Raw genomic sequence first — 14,521 nt, forward strand, 5'->3', positions numbered from 1 at the left:
CTTATTTCAAGGGGGATGGAGTATAAAAGTAGGGAAGTCTTACTACAACTGTACAGGGCATTGGTGAGACAACACCTGGAGTACTGCGTACAGTTTTGGTCTCCTTATTTAAGGAGGGATATACTTGCCTTGGAGGCAGTTCAGAGAAGGTTCACGAGGTTGATTCCTGGGATGAAGGGGTTGTCTTATGAAGAAAGGTTGAGCAGGTTGGGCCGATACTCATTGGCGTTTAGAAGAATGAGAGGGGATCTTATTGAAACATATAAGATTCTGAGGGGGCTCGACAGGGTAGATGCTGAGAGGTTGTTTCCCCTCGTGGGGGAATCTAGAACTAGGGGGCATAGTCTCAGAATAAGGGGTCGCCCATTTAAGACGGAGATGAGGAGGAATTTCTTCTCTCAGAGGGTCGTAAATCTTTGGAATTCTCTACCCCAGAGAGCTGTGGAGGCGGAGTCAGTGAATATATTCAAGGGGGAGATTGACAGACATTTGAACTACAGGGTTATGGGGAACAGGCAGAAAAGTGGAGTTGAGACCAAGGTCAGATCAGCCATGATCTCATTAAATGGTTCGAAGGGCCAAATGGCCGACTCCTGCTCCTATTTCTTATGTTATGTTTTCAGGGAATGCTGAGCTACATTTTTTTTAGTTGGACTTCTACAGCAAACTTGAGAAAGCCGATTTACAAAAAATAAATAAGAGCAACTGCTGGGTATTTACACAGCCCGTTAGCCGGCAGTTTCTGAACCTTGAGTGCTCACCCTTCCGGAAGGAGGTTGTGATCCGGAAACTCAGCTCCTCTGTCTCCTCGGTATAGACGACAGAGATGTACTCGGCCTTCAGAATCTGGAAAAGCGAAGGTTGGCGGCCCAGCCCAGACTCGTAAACGATGGTGTGGTTACACTGGAAGGAAATAGGGGAGCCATCTTGAAGGAACATCTGGGTTGACCAAACGTAGAGCTGCCCTGGGCCCGTCTCAACATAATTTTCACTGAAATCCTACATTAAAAGAAAAAAGTACATTTTTGGACTAGAATTAATTCAACAACAACAACTTGTATTTATATAGCGCATTTAACATAGTAAAATGTCCCAAGGCGCTGCACTGGAGTATTTTAAGACAAAAATTGACACCGATCCACTTCGGGCTAATTTCCAAAAGTTCATCGTCAACGGTCATAGATGGAAAGTTGGTATTTAAAGATTTCCAACGTTCTTCCTGTTTATAAACAACTCCTGTTTTGATCTGAAATATGTTGACATCCAAAGTGTTTTTCTCTTCAATTTCTCCCCCTCTCCTCTGCCGTAATGGCTAACTGTTTGATGGGGTTTGGTTCCACCAGAGAAGGCCAACCTTTGGTACCTTCTACAGGTGACTACTCTTCATGTTTGAGCCCCAGATCAAGCTTTTTGACCATGAGGGGCATCACAGCTGAACCAGACCATGAGAGCAGCAGGAGCAGGAGCAGAGAGCAGGGAGGGGGGAGCAGAGAGCAGGGAGCAGAGAGTAAAGGCTAGAGTTTTATGGCCACAGTCAGAGCAGCATTGATGGAGCTGAGGGGAGCAGGTCCTTCCTACGATACTCTTGGCTGGATTTGGGGTTGAGGTATGTTCAAGGAAGACAAACCTTTGGAAAATGGAAAACTGGCCGTAAAAACGTACAAAAATCAACATTTTCAACCCACTTATAACCTAGGAGTGGGAAGATACATGAAATCTGTTACCAGTTAACCTGGCACTCAGCTGGTTAATGCCAAATTGTCTGGTGGTTAACCATGAAAGGGCGTATGATTAACAGCCATCGCACTAGCCGGATGGTTAAATAGATCGACCCACCTTCACAGCAATGTCTGCACTCGCTATGATTCTGGGGACATAGCCGTTGATCACAATGTCGAACAGGAGCACACCCTCTGCATCTACCCCTCGGGCAACGTGCGTCATTCGAAGGGTCTCACCTGAAAATCAGAAACTGCAATCAGTGCATCAGGCGGAACAAACACAGTGACATTACCCGAGTGTTGGAGCAGGCACCCACCCAGCTCGGGAACGTGCATGGCACAGAATACCCAGGGATGTGCAGGGTCAACGGACGGCACTCAATGCAAACAGATCGCTGGCTCCGTACAAGGTCTCACTCACAGGCTTATATTGGTCATCAGCCAGAGGCACCCACAGAGCGGGTCTCCTACATTGGCAGCACCCTCCAGCACCGGCGTACCGTGGCTGCAGTGTGTACCATCTACAAGATGCACTGCAGCAATTCGCCAAGGCTTCTTCAGCAGCACCTCCCAAACCCGCGACCTTTTCCACCTAGAAGGACACGGGCAGCAGACGCATGGGAACACCGCCACCTCCAAGTTCCCTTCCAAGTCACACACCATCCTGACTTGGAAGTATATCGGCCGTTCCTTCATCGTCACTGGGTCAAAATCCTGGAACTCCCTCCCTAACAGCGCTGTGGGAGCACCTTCACCACACGGACTGCAGCGGTTCAAGAAGGCAGCTCACCACCATCTTCTCAAGGGCAACTAGGGATGGGCAATAAATGCCGGCCTTGCCAGCGACGTCCACATCCTGTGAATGAATTTTAAAAACCCGCAGCGCGGGTCTCCTGCACCTGGCGGCAGCATCATGATAAACCCAACAGGTTTCTTTTGGGACACGAGCGGCCCCTAAAACCACCTCCCCCCCCCCCACCTTTTTTTTTACTGGATCTTCCCAACTGCTCCCCCCGGGACCAGCAAATGGACCGTTCCAGTGATGGAAGCACAATCTGGTGGTGACATCACAATCTCATCAGAGGCTCTCGGCAGCGGTAACGTGGTGTAGGAGGACTGGCCCCTACTCAACAGGAAGACTGGGTGCGCTCTCCCCCAACTAAACGTGGGTGAGCAGCACCCGTAGCCCGGGCAGTAGCTGGAACATAGATCCGCTTAAGGATTAGAAAGCTTGACATTTCAAACGCAAATAATTACCCCCCACCAAAGATACCCGTCCTCATTATAACCTGCCAGTTATAAACACTGTCTGTTACACTCTATCCTCATTATAAGGCTCTCAGTTAGAACACTTTTTAGAATCATAGAAATTTACGGCACAGAAGGAGGCCATTCGACCCATTGTGTCTGTGCCGGACAAGAAAAGAGCTCTCCAGCTGTAAGAAATCGTGAATTGGAAGAAACAACTTGAGACAAAAAAGTCTCTTCAAATTGAAAAGCAAGCCAAAATGGAAATTGATCAGTGCGAACCAACTGTTGACCATGTCTTTTAACAGATGGAGCTGGGGAAGTGTAGTATTCTAAAATCAGAACACAATTTGTGAATTTAAACAAATAGATAGGTAAATAACTGGATAGACGCTCAGAATTTGCTGCTGTTCTTGGTTCCCTGTGGGCGTTTGCACCATGGCAGTCGCTGACCTTGTTCCCAGACTCGCTGTCTGCTGTTTGTGCGCTCGAAAGCTTGTTGACTGTATCTTTGATAATCTACCCTCGGCCCACCTCTAAATAGAGAGTAAAAGATACCTAAAGAGCTTTCAGCACTGACGGTGAAAGGAAGGGAAGAGCTGTTCGCGCACGCCAGCTGTCTGTCCGATCGGGACCAATACCAGCTGCTTGTCACCGTTGTATGTCTACCGCGTCTATCTTGATTGCATGTTGTACTTAACTTAAAGTACAACTTAACTTAAAGCAGGGGGCGTTATCCCCAGTGTCCTGGGGCCAATATTTATCCCTCAACCAACATAACAAAAACAGATTATCTGGTCATTATCACGTTGCTGTTTGTGGGAGCTTGCTGTGCGCAAATTGGCTGCCGCGTTTCCCACATTACAACAGTGACTACACTTCAAAAGTACTTCATTGGCTGTAAAGTGCTTTGGTACGTCCGGTGGTCGTGAAAGGCGCTATAGAAATGCAAGTCTGTCTTTCTTTCTTCTTTTAAACGGTCGCTCCTTAATAAAATGTCTTACAGCTCCTAAGACCCTTTGGGTAATCTGTGTGTGACCTGCGATCCTAATCTTACACAGCCTAATCCCACTTTCCAGCTCTTGGTCCGTAGCCCTGGAGGTTACGGTGCTTCCTCTATAATACCCCCCCCGCCCTCATTACAATCGGCCACTTACAACACTGTCTGTTACACTCACTGTAAACCTCTCAGTGAGAACACCATATAATACCCCAGCCTTGTTAGAAGGCTCCCATTTTGCTCGTGACTGAGGACAGTGGGAACACCGGGGATAAACTGGGAAAAATAAAATAGCAATCAAAATGATCAGCACGCACCCGGGACGAGAGGAGCTCGGGGCTCTAGTATTAGAATTCTGGCCAGTTTTCGCGAATCAGACTTCCTCACGGCCCCCCAGTTAGATTCATGCTTCATTTCCAATTGCAGCACCGTTAACCCCTCAACATCCAGCCCATTCCTCTCGCCGGTGTTCCCCCTTCAGTTACAGTCACTCACCTGTCGAAAACTCCATTTGCGACTCTTGCCTGAAAACTCCTTTGGTCAGCGAGAAGCCGTTCACCGTCCCTGGGGCTGGATTGGCCGCCGACCAATAAATAGGGGTAAAAATGGAGGCCAGCACGCGTGTCAGAGGACCTGGAACATAGGACAAACGTAGCGCAGGTTAAATACTTGTTGGAAACACTCAGCAGGTCAGGCAGCACCTGCGGGGGGAGAGAGAGAGAGAGAGAGAGAGAGACAGAGTTAACGGTTCAGCTCGACGACCTTTCGGCAGAACGGATTTCACTTTTTGTTTCAGATTTCCAGCGTCCGCAGTATTTTGTTTTCGGAAAATATTTGTTTACCTTTTAAAACAATTTTTTTTAAAAACTGATAATAAATAAAAACAGAAGAATTGCTGGAAAACTCTCAGCAGGTCAGGCAGCACCTGTGGAGAGAGAAACAGAGTTAACGGTTCAGGTCCGTCATCAGGTCCATTATTAAAATTAACACTGAGTTATATCTCACGGAGGGGGCTGAATGCTAAGATTGGTGATTTGCCATAGCAACGTGACTGAGATGGCAGAGACACGAGGGACTGTGGGCAGGAAGCTACTGCCTACAAAGTCGCCTCAGGCAGCGCCGGATCGGTCGCTCGCTATACGCAGCGCCCGCTATACGCAGCGCCCGCTATACGCAGCGCCCACTATACGCAGCGCCCGCTATACGCAGCGCCCACTATACACAGCGCCCGATAATCAGTCCCGCTGCAGTCAATCGAACTGAATATCAGGCGCTGGGTATAAGGGGCGGCCGATCCGGTCCCGCCCGTTCTTGCTCCACCGCCCAGGACGACGTTCTGGGCCTTTGACCCAACACTCAGTCACACTATTGCCCGAGCCTCGAGATCTGCTCCTCGGCCTTTGCCCACGTCACTCACTGGACGAGGCAGCCTCAGGCAGAAGTGGGCTGGGCTCCTTCCCCTGGGTGATGGCTCCCATTCTCTTGGTGTCATAAGTCTGTCACTTCAAATCTCAGAACTGCCCCATCTCTTTATCCGCGGTTGCTCCTCTGCTCCACCTCCCTCTTACTCTCCATTTTCCTCTCTCCTTTATCTCTGATACTCTCTCTATTTCTCACTGTATCCTCAAGAGGGGTGGGGGTGGGGGCAGGGGCCGGGAAACAGGTTCTCTTTGGGGTTGAGGTCACTATGAGATGACACTCCTGGCAATGGAAGATTGGACCAAGTCAGTCCTCAATGGCAGACTTGGGTCATCCACCACCACCTGTGTCAGGCAGGTCAGTCTTACTCCAGGGCTCTGCTGATGACTGACCAGCCAACCTGTCTCCGTGATGCAAATGAAGGCTAGATCTGTCTCAAGGGGCTCAGATTCTTTGCCCTCAGCTCCTACAAGCCGATGTGGTAACGCGGTGGTGCCCGAGTGTTTTGTTTTCATGGGCTGCATAGGTTCAAACTATGGAGACTCGGGCACCACATTGAAAGATTTTTTTTATTCGTTCCGGGATGTGGGCGTCGTTGGCAAGGCCAGCATTTATTGCCCATCCCTAATTGCTCTTGAGAAGGTGGTGGTGAGCCGCCTTCTTGAACCGCTGCAGTCCGTGTGGTGAAGGTACTCCCACAGTGCTGTTAGGGAGGGAGTTCCAGGATTTTGACCCAGCGACGATGAAGGAACGGCCGATATACTTCTAAATCAGGATGGTGGGTGACTTGGAGGGGAGCTTGGAGGTGGTGGAGTTCCCATGCGCCTGCTGCCCTTGTCCTTCTAGGGGGCGGAGGTCGCGGGTTTGGGAGGTGCTGCCGAAGAAGCCTTGGTGAGTTGCTGCAGTGCATCTTGTAGATGGTACACACTGCAGCCACGGTACGCCGGTGGTGGAGGGAGTGAATGTTTAAGGTGGTGGATTGGGTGCCAATCAAGTGGTCTGCTTTGTCGAGCTTCTTGAATTTAAACCCACGATCCTATTGATCAAATTTCCAATCTTGATGTACCAATTTGGGATTTATCCAACAATGAAGCACAATAATTTCCAAAATCCCCAGACCCATAAAACTCAAACAGGATCAACCAACAAATAAAACACACAGCTGGACAATGGGATTAAGTTGCCTGGGGTTCCAAGGGCCCCAGGACCACATGTGGCCCACATGCCCAATGTTCAGAGACTCCGGCCCCGACATCCGGTGCAGTCCTGGCTGGACAAGCAGTGGGGCCCTCACCAGTGCTCTGTGTCGGTCACACCATTTCCGCTGGTTAAACTCCCGCAGCGCCTCTGCACACATCTGGGGTCTGGTAAGCCTTGGCTCGCCCCAGTAGCCGCAGCCAACACTTTGAGTTGGCCAAGTGGGCTGCGTCCCTACCGGGAGAGAGTGAGCACTGTATCGGGCAACCCGAGACTCTACCCGACCGGAGCTCTGGGCAGCTGGGTGTGGAAACCCTCGTACACAGCGATGGGCATCTCCCGGCTGAGCTAATCCAAAAAAAATCACTGCTTTTCTCTCTCCTGTACCTCTTATTCTCCCTTTCTCTCAGTGTTTTCTCTCCGTGTTTCTCTCCCTTTCTCTCCGTGTTTCTCTCTCTTTCTCTCAGTGTTCCTCTCTCTCTCTCTCTCGGTGTTTCTCTCTCTTTCTCTCCGTGTTTCTCTCTCTTTCTCTCCGTGTTTCTCTCTCTTTCAGTGTTTCCTCTCTTTCTCTCCGTGTTTCTCCTTCTGTTACTCTCTCCCTTTCCTCTCTGTGTCTCCGTTATACTCCCACTTTTTATGTCTGTTACTCACTGTCTTTCTCTGTTACTGTCGCTCTGTCTGTCTGTGTTTCTCTTTGTTATTCCCCCCCTTTCTCTCGGTGTGCCTGCGACTCGCCCCTTTCTCTCTCTGTCTCTGTTACTCCACTTTCTTTCGGTCCTGCTTGTATTTTATATTTCTCGAAATGCTCATTTATATTTAGATAGCGATTGCCTGGGGTCGGGTTCAGGAGCCTGTGATTTGCTGGAGGGTGCCGAGCTTGGCCAAACTTGCTGGGCTTCGATTGGCTGAAGGACACTGAGCTTGCGGGTTGTGATTGGCTGAGTTTGCTCCTGTCCCTGGGACTTGACTGACGCGCCCAACCAATCCGATTGGCTGTCCAGTTGTTGCAGTCTTTGAATTATTTGCTTTTGGGATTTTTTTGGGGGGGAGAACATGAACAAGTGGATACGCAAACCAGAGGGTACACAGACCGGGGGATATTCAGCGGAGAAGAAACGTAGGCCAGCGGACACAGGTTTCAAATGTTAACTTCCAGCTTAATACACAGATGGTTGGTGACATGAATCAACTGAGCAGCCTGTGGGTGGCGCTGTCCTGGGAGAGTACAAATACTCGGGCACGGGCCCAGCTTGCGCAGGACATTCTTAACAGGAACTAGTGAAGGACACAACTAGACCTCCATGTTGTAAAACAGTTGATTAAAGCTTTGTTTAACGCTTAGACCAAGTGCCCAGTAGTTTTCTTACGTCAGTTGGCCTGTCTTAACTGGAGCGGTACAAGTGCTCTCAGCAACCCCCCCTGGGCGAGGGAGAGGGGGAATAAAATCAGCTACGTACACTTTCCAGTCCTGGTCACTTTCTAGTGATCCTTGCTATAAATGGGGGAGGGCGGGGAGGTCGAGAGTTCAGCGGCGATGCCACCTTTGGTCGAATGCCCTGCCAACATTCACTGCCTAGGCTGACACAGCGAGAATGGCCACGTGGGCAGAGTGAGGCCTGCGCCCGTGGCAGGTTTAATGGGGAGAGAATTGTCAATAAAGAAAATTATCCGTCACAAATTGAAACATCTCAAAGGAGTGGGAATAAGAGAACAAGTTAAAATATTTATGTCTGGCGGGCGGGGGAAGAAAGTATCAAACCCAACAGAGGGTGAAGTACAGGCGGTGCCCACAGCAGGCAGTGCAATACCAACCGATTGTGCCTGGAATGTTCTGGATGTTTGCCTGAACGGTTGTGCTGCCCGTAGCCGAGTTTTCCGTGATGTTGGCATCGAGGAATGCGACTCCAAATTCCTTGTCGTTAATGATCCCGATCAGGCTGCCCCTGGCTCTCCCCGGATCGCCTGGAACAAACGGGCAGCATCTGTTACGTGGAGTCCAAAGCTTTATCGAAAGACTCACTGCAGAATGGGGACAGTTTGCCGCTGCAGGCACCCGGTGTCAGCATCAAGCACACCACACTCAGCGTGGTGCAGGCCAGACACAGAGTAAAGCTCCTTCTACTGGGGAGTCTAGAACCAGGGGTCACAGTCTCAGGATAAGGGGTCAGCCATTTAGGACTGAGGTGAGGAGAAATTTCTTCACACAGAGGGTGGTGAATCTTTGGAATTCTCTACCCCAGAGGGCTGTGGAGGCTCAGTCATTGAGTATATTCAAGACAGAAATGGATAGATTTTTGGACCCTAAGGGAATCAAAGGGGATCGGGCGGGAAAGTGGAGTTGAGGTCGAAGGTCAGCCATGATCTCATTGAATGGCAGAGCAGACTCGAGGGGCCGAATGGCCGACTCCTGCTCCTATTTCTTATGCACACTGTCCTATAAAGATGCCCAGGTTAGTTACAGCACGGGTTGGATACAGAGTAAAACGCCTTCTACACTGTCCCAACGGGATGGGGGGAGATTGATTCCCTTTATTCGCTATTTGTAGTGAAAGGGTCTTCTGTTTACGGCTTCGCTATAAATAGTGAACAGAGGAAATGTGTCTTAACCCCAACCAGCAGGGTGCCTTCCTGTGGCTGCTCAGTGAGATTACCAATTTGTTTCTAGAAGGAAAGAAAGACTTGCCTTTCTATAGCGCCTTTCACAACCTCAGGACGTCCCAAAGTGATTTACAGCCAATGAAGTACTTTTTGAAGTGTAGTCACTGTTGTAATGTGGGAAACACGGCAGCCAATTTGCGCACAGCAAGCTCCCACAAACAGCAATGTGATAATGACCAGATAATCTGGTTTTTAATGATATTGATTGAGGGATAAATATGGGCCAGGACACCGGGGATAACTCCCCTGCTCTGTGAAATAGTGGCCGTGGGATCTTTTACATCCACCCGAGAGAGCAGGCAGGGCCTCGGTTCTTTGGAATTCTCTACCCCAGAGGGCTGTGGATGCTGAGTCTTTGAGTATATTCAAGGCTGAGATCGATAGATTTTTGGACTCTAGGGGAATCGAGGGATATGGGGATCGGGCAGGAGGGTGGAGTTGAGATCGATGATCTTATTGAATGGCAGAGCAGGCTCGAGGGGCCGTATGGCCGACTCCTGCTCCTATTTCTTATGTTCTTAACATCTCATCTGAAAGATGGCACCTCCAACAGTGCAGCACTCCCTCAGTACTGTACTGGAAGTGTCAGTCTGGATTATGAGCTCAAGTCCCTGGAGTGGGACTCGAACCCCCGACCTTCAGACTCAGCAGCGAGAGTGGCTTGAAACTGACCCAAACCCATTTCCCTGCAGACAGAGGAAACATGCTTTACAATCAGTCGCACGGGATTTGAAACCGGGTCTGCCGACAGCAGGTAAACTGACCCACCGCGCCACCCAGTCTTTGACTGGTGGTTTTTTTAAGAAACTGTTTATCGTCGGCCTTTTCACCTGGACACGGGCGCTGGCTGCAGCTGGCTGCTTCAAAGCTCTCTCCGGGGCAGGCTCTTCCGCTGCCGTTCGGGGGAGGGCTGTTGCACTGTCGTCGCCTTAACCTCTTCCCCCCTCCGCAAGAGGACGAGCACTCGCTCCACCGCTGCCACGGGCTCCAACCCCCGTTCACTGACACACAAAACGTTCATACAGCATCACAGAACAATTCATCAACAAGGAATTAATAATACGGGTTAAAAGAGCTCCGATATACCGGGTGGAACTGTAACCCCCCCTTTCCCCGGCTATGCCCCTTAAATTGAAATGTTGTGAATGAGGGTTGACATGAATCAGTCATTTATGAAAGAAAGACTTATGAAATAATACTGAGCGGCCTGCGGGTGGCGCTGTCCAGGGAGAGTATAAATACTCGGGCACGGGCCCAGCTTGCGCAGGACGTTCTTAACAGGAACTAGTGAAGGACACAACTAGACCTCCATGTTGTAAAACAGTTGATTAAAGCTTTGTTTAACGCTTAGACCAAGTGCCTAGTAGTTTTCTTACGTCAAGGGTTAATAAAAACAGTTGAGAAAGGCAGTGTTACAATTTACTGGTGTTACTATGAGGACTATTTGGCTTTCCTCTCATTGTAATAAGCCGGTTGTGTTACATATTTAGCATTTCAGCTTCACATCAACGTGACATTTGGTAAAACTCGGGTGCAGATTTGCCCAATTACAACATACAGTTTGAAAGCATCAGGAGGAGACAGGTAACAATGACAGACACAGCAGCGAGTGTGTCAGGGGCAGTGACACTCACAGCCGCGAGTGTGTCAGGGGGCAGTGACACTCACAGCACGAGTGTGTCAGGGGGCAGTGACACTCACAGCACGAGTGTGTCAGGGGGCAGTGACACTCACAGCCGCGAGTGTGTCAGGGGGCAGTGACACTCACAGCAGCGAGTGTGTCAGGGGCAGTGACACTCACAGCCGCGAGTGTGCCAGGGGCAGTGACACTCACAGCAGCGAGTGTGTCAGGGGCAGTGACACTCACAGCACGAGTGTGCCAGGGGCAGTGACACTCACAGCACGAGTGTGCCAGGGGCAGTGACACTCACAGCCGCGAGTGTGTCAGGGGCAGTGACACTCACAGCAGCGAGTGTGTCAGGGGCAGTGACACTCACCGCACGAGTGTGTCAGGGGGAGTGACACTCTCAGCACGAGTGTGTCAGGGGGAGTGACACTCTCAGCACGAGTGTGTCAGGGGGCAGCATTAGAAGCTTTTTGAAAATTTATTTCTTTTTTTTTAAATGGCAGTGTGAATTTTATTCCGACGCCACTTATTTTACCATCCTGAGGGACAGTCTTTGGACCCCGATTGTGTTCCAGCACAAAAATGGCACAGTGGTTTGTGGGAGCTTGCTGTGCGCAAATAGGCTGCCCTGTTTTCCTACATCAAAAGTGCTCGGTCGGCCGTGAAGCGATTTGGGATGTCCTATGGTCGTGAAAGGTGCCAATCGGGTAAAGAGGGCAGAGCTGGCCAGGCTGTGTTGACAAATCGATTGGGGAATTCAGGAGAGTTCAGCATTGCCAGGGACGGCAAGAAGGCTGACGCACAATCTCGCTGCAGGAGTGGGTATGAGAAACATGGCAACAGGTTTGGATAACAGGGAAGGTTATGGCGCATTTTAATTGGGTGTGTTTGGAGCTGCAGTTGCTCCCTTTAGACAGTAGATGGTGCAATTGTCCAACTGTTCGGAGTCTGTGTGAACGGCCTTGCTTTTATTGGGACTGCTCAGTGCAGATATTTCATGGTCGGAGTGGGGAGGCAGCATCACAACCGAACTCAATGCTATTCTCATCCCACATCCGCAAATTCCCGCTTTCCAGCAGAAGTCGCTGAGCGGCAGTCGGAATCAGTCTGATTTGAGCTTTGCTTTCCCTGTCTCGTTGGGTGAGGGGGGGTCGCTGAGGCTGATTGTAGTGGCCCTTAGATCAGCAAACTACGTACAGAATGGTGAGCGGACCCGGCCTCTTCCTGGTCTGTACGCCTCAGGGTCAGAGACTGAGACTTTGTCCGGCAAGCATCGTCCGCTCTAAAACACTCTCTGGCTCAAGTGAAGATCAACCCCCCACACCACCTCCCCCTCACCCCCCCCCCCCCACCCCAAAACCCTGCCTTGTTCTGTCACGCAGGCTCTCAGAGGAACATAAGAAATAGGAGCAGGAGTCGGCCATTCAATAAGATCATGGCTGATCTTCGACCTCAGCTGCACATTCCCGCCTGATCCCCTTGATTCCCCGAGAGCCCAAAAATCTATCATCTCTGTCTTGAATATACTCAATGACTGAGCCTCCACAGCCCTCTGGGGCAGAGAATTCAAAGATTCACAACCCTCTGAGTGAAGACATTCCTCCTCATCTCAGTCTTAAATGGCCGACCCCTTATCCTGAGACTGTGACCCCTCGTTCTAGACTCTCCAGCCAGGGGAAACAACCTCTCAGCGTCTACCCTGTCAATCCCCTTCAGAATCTTGTATGTTTCGATGAGATCACCTCTCATTCTTCTAAACTCCAGAGAATATCGGCTCAATCTACTCAATCTCTCCTCATAGGACAGCCCTCTCATCCCAGGGATCAATCTAGTGAACCTTCGTTGCACCCCCTCTAAGGCTTAAGAACATAAGAAATAGGAGCAGGAGTCGGCCATTTGGCCCTTCGAGCCTGCTCCGCCATTCAATGAGATCATGGTTGAACTTCGACCTCAACTCTCTGTTTTCTGTCCGTTAACCAATCCATGCTAGTATATTACCCCCAATCCCATGAGCCCTAATTTTGTTTAATAACCTCTTGTGTGGCACCTTATCGAATGCCTTCTGAAAATCCAAATACACCACAGCCACTGGTTCCCCCTTATCTATTCTGCTAGTTACAACCTCAAAAAACTAACAGATTTGTCAAACACGATTTCCCTTTCATAAATCCATGTTGACTCTGCCCAATCATATTATTATTTTCTAAGTGCCCTGTTACCACATCTTTAATAATAGATTCTAGCATTTTCCCTACTACTGATGTCAGGCTAACTGGTCTGTAGTTCCCTGTTTTCTCTCTCCCTCCTTTCTTAAATAGTGGGGTTACATTTGCTACCTTCCAATCCGCAGGAACCGTTCTAGAATCTATGGAATTTTGGAAAATGACAACCCATGCATCCACTATCTCTATAGCCACCTCTTTCAAAACCCTAGGATGTAGGCCATCAGGTCCAGAGGATTTATCGGCTTTCAGTCCCATTAATTTCTCCAGTACTTTTTTTTACTAATGGTAATTTCTTTCAGTTCCTCATTCTCGCTAGACCCTTGGTTCACCACTATTTCCGGGAGGTTTTTTGTGTCTTCTTCTGTGAAGACAGGCACAAAGTATTTGTTTAATTTCTCTGCCATTTCCTTATTCCCCATTATAATTTCTCCTGTCTCAGCCTGTAAGGGACCCACATTTACTTTTGCTAATCTTTTCCTTTTTACATACCTATAGAAGCTTTTACAGTCTGTTTTTATATCTCTCGCTCGTTTACTCTCATATTCTATTTTCCCTTTCTTTATCAATTTCTTGGTTCTCCTTTGCTGAATTCTAAAATCCTCCCCATCTTCAGGCTTACTACTCTTTTTGGTAACATTATAAACCTCTTCCTTTAATCTAATACTATCTTTAATTTCTCGTTAGCCACGGTTGGACCATTTTTTCCGTGGCGTTTCTACTCCTTAAGGGAATGTATATTCGTTGCGAATTATGAATTATTTCTTTAAATGTTTGCCAAACAAAGGGCCAAACTAATTCATAATGAGAGTGTGAAAAAAGCAAGCCTGAAGGCTTTGTATCTTAATGCTAGAAGCATTAGGAACAAGGTGGATGAATTAGTTGTGGAAATAGAGGTAAACAAGTATGATTTGATTGGGATTACAGAAACGTGGCTGCAGGGTGGGCAAGGCTGGGAACTTAACATCCAGGGATATACAATATTTAGGAAGGATCGGCAAAAAGGTAGGGGAGGTGGGGTAGCATTGCTGGTAAAGGAGGGGATTAATGCAATGGAAAGGAAGGATATTAACTCGGATGAAACGGAATCTGTATGGGTAGAAATGAGAAATAGCAAGGGGAGGAAAACGTTAGTGGGTGTGATATATAGGCCTCCAAATAGTAATATGGAGGTGAGGGAAGGCATAAAAAGGGAAATTAGAGAAGCGTGCGATAAGAGCACAGCTGTCATCATGGGTGACTTTAATTTACATATTGATTGGACTACCCAAATTAGTAAAAATTCTGAGGAGGAGGAATTCCTGGAATGTTTTCGGGACGGTTATCTGGACCAATATGTCGAGGAGCCGACTCGAGATCAGGCCATTTTAGACTGGGTATTGTGCAATGAGAAGGGACTTATCAGCAATCTTCTTGTACGAGGCCCCTT

General features: G+C 49.0%; 1 protein-coding gene across 1 annotated transcript in view; it reads right to left on the reverse strand.

The window, feature by feature from the left end:
- The window catches only part of LOC147101676 (hemicentin-1-like), a 395,279-nt gene that overhangs the window by 40,009 nt on the left and 340,749 nt on the right, over positions 1 to 14,521 (reverse strand). The window contains exons 92-96 of the mRNA XM_085965457.1: positions 10,074 to 10,244; positions 8,398 to 8,547; positions 4,465 to 4,602; positions 1,837 to 1,958; positions 762 to 999 (exon numbers count right to left, since the gene is read on the reverse strand). Of these exons, the coding sequence (XP_085821583.1) occupies positions 762 to 999; positions 1,837 to 1,958; positions 4,465 to 4,602; positions 8,398 to 8,547; positions 10,074 to 10,244 (819 nt within the window). The remainder of the gene's footprint in view (positions 1 to 761; positions 1,000 to 1,836; positions 1,959 to 4,464; positions 4,603 to 8,397; positions 8,548 to 10,073; positions 10,245 to 14,521) is intronic.

This window comes from Somniosus microcephalus, chromosome 23, assembly GCF_052327205.1.
Source record: "Somniosus microcephalus isolate GS21.2 chromosome 23, FLI_Smic_1.0, whole genome shotgun sequence".
Lineage (NCBI taxonomy): Eukaryota > Metazoa > Chordata > Chondrichthyes > Squaliformes > Somniosidae > Somniosus > Somniosus microcephalus.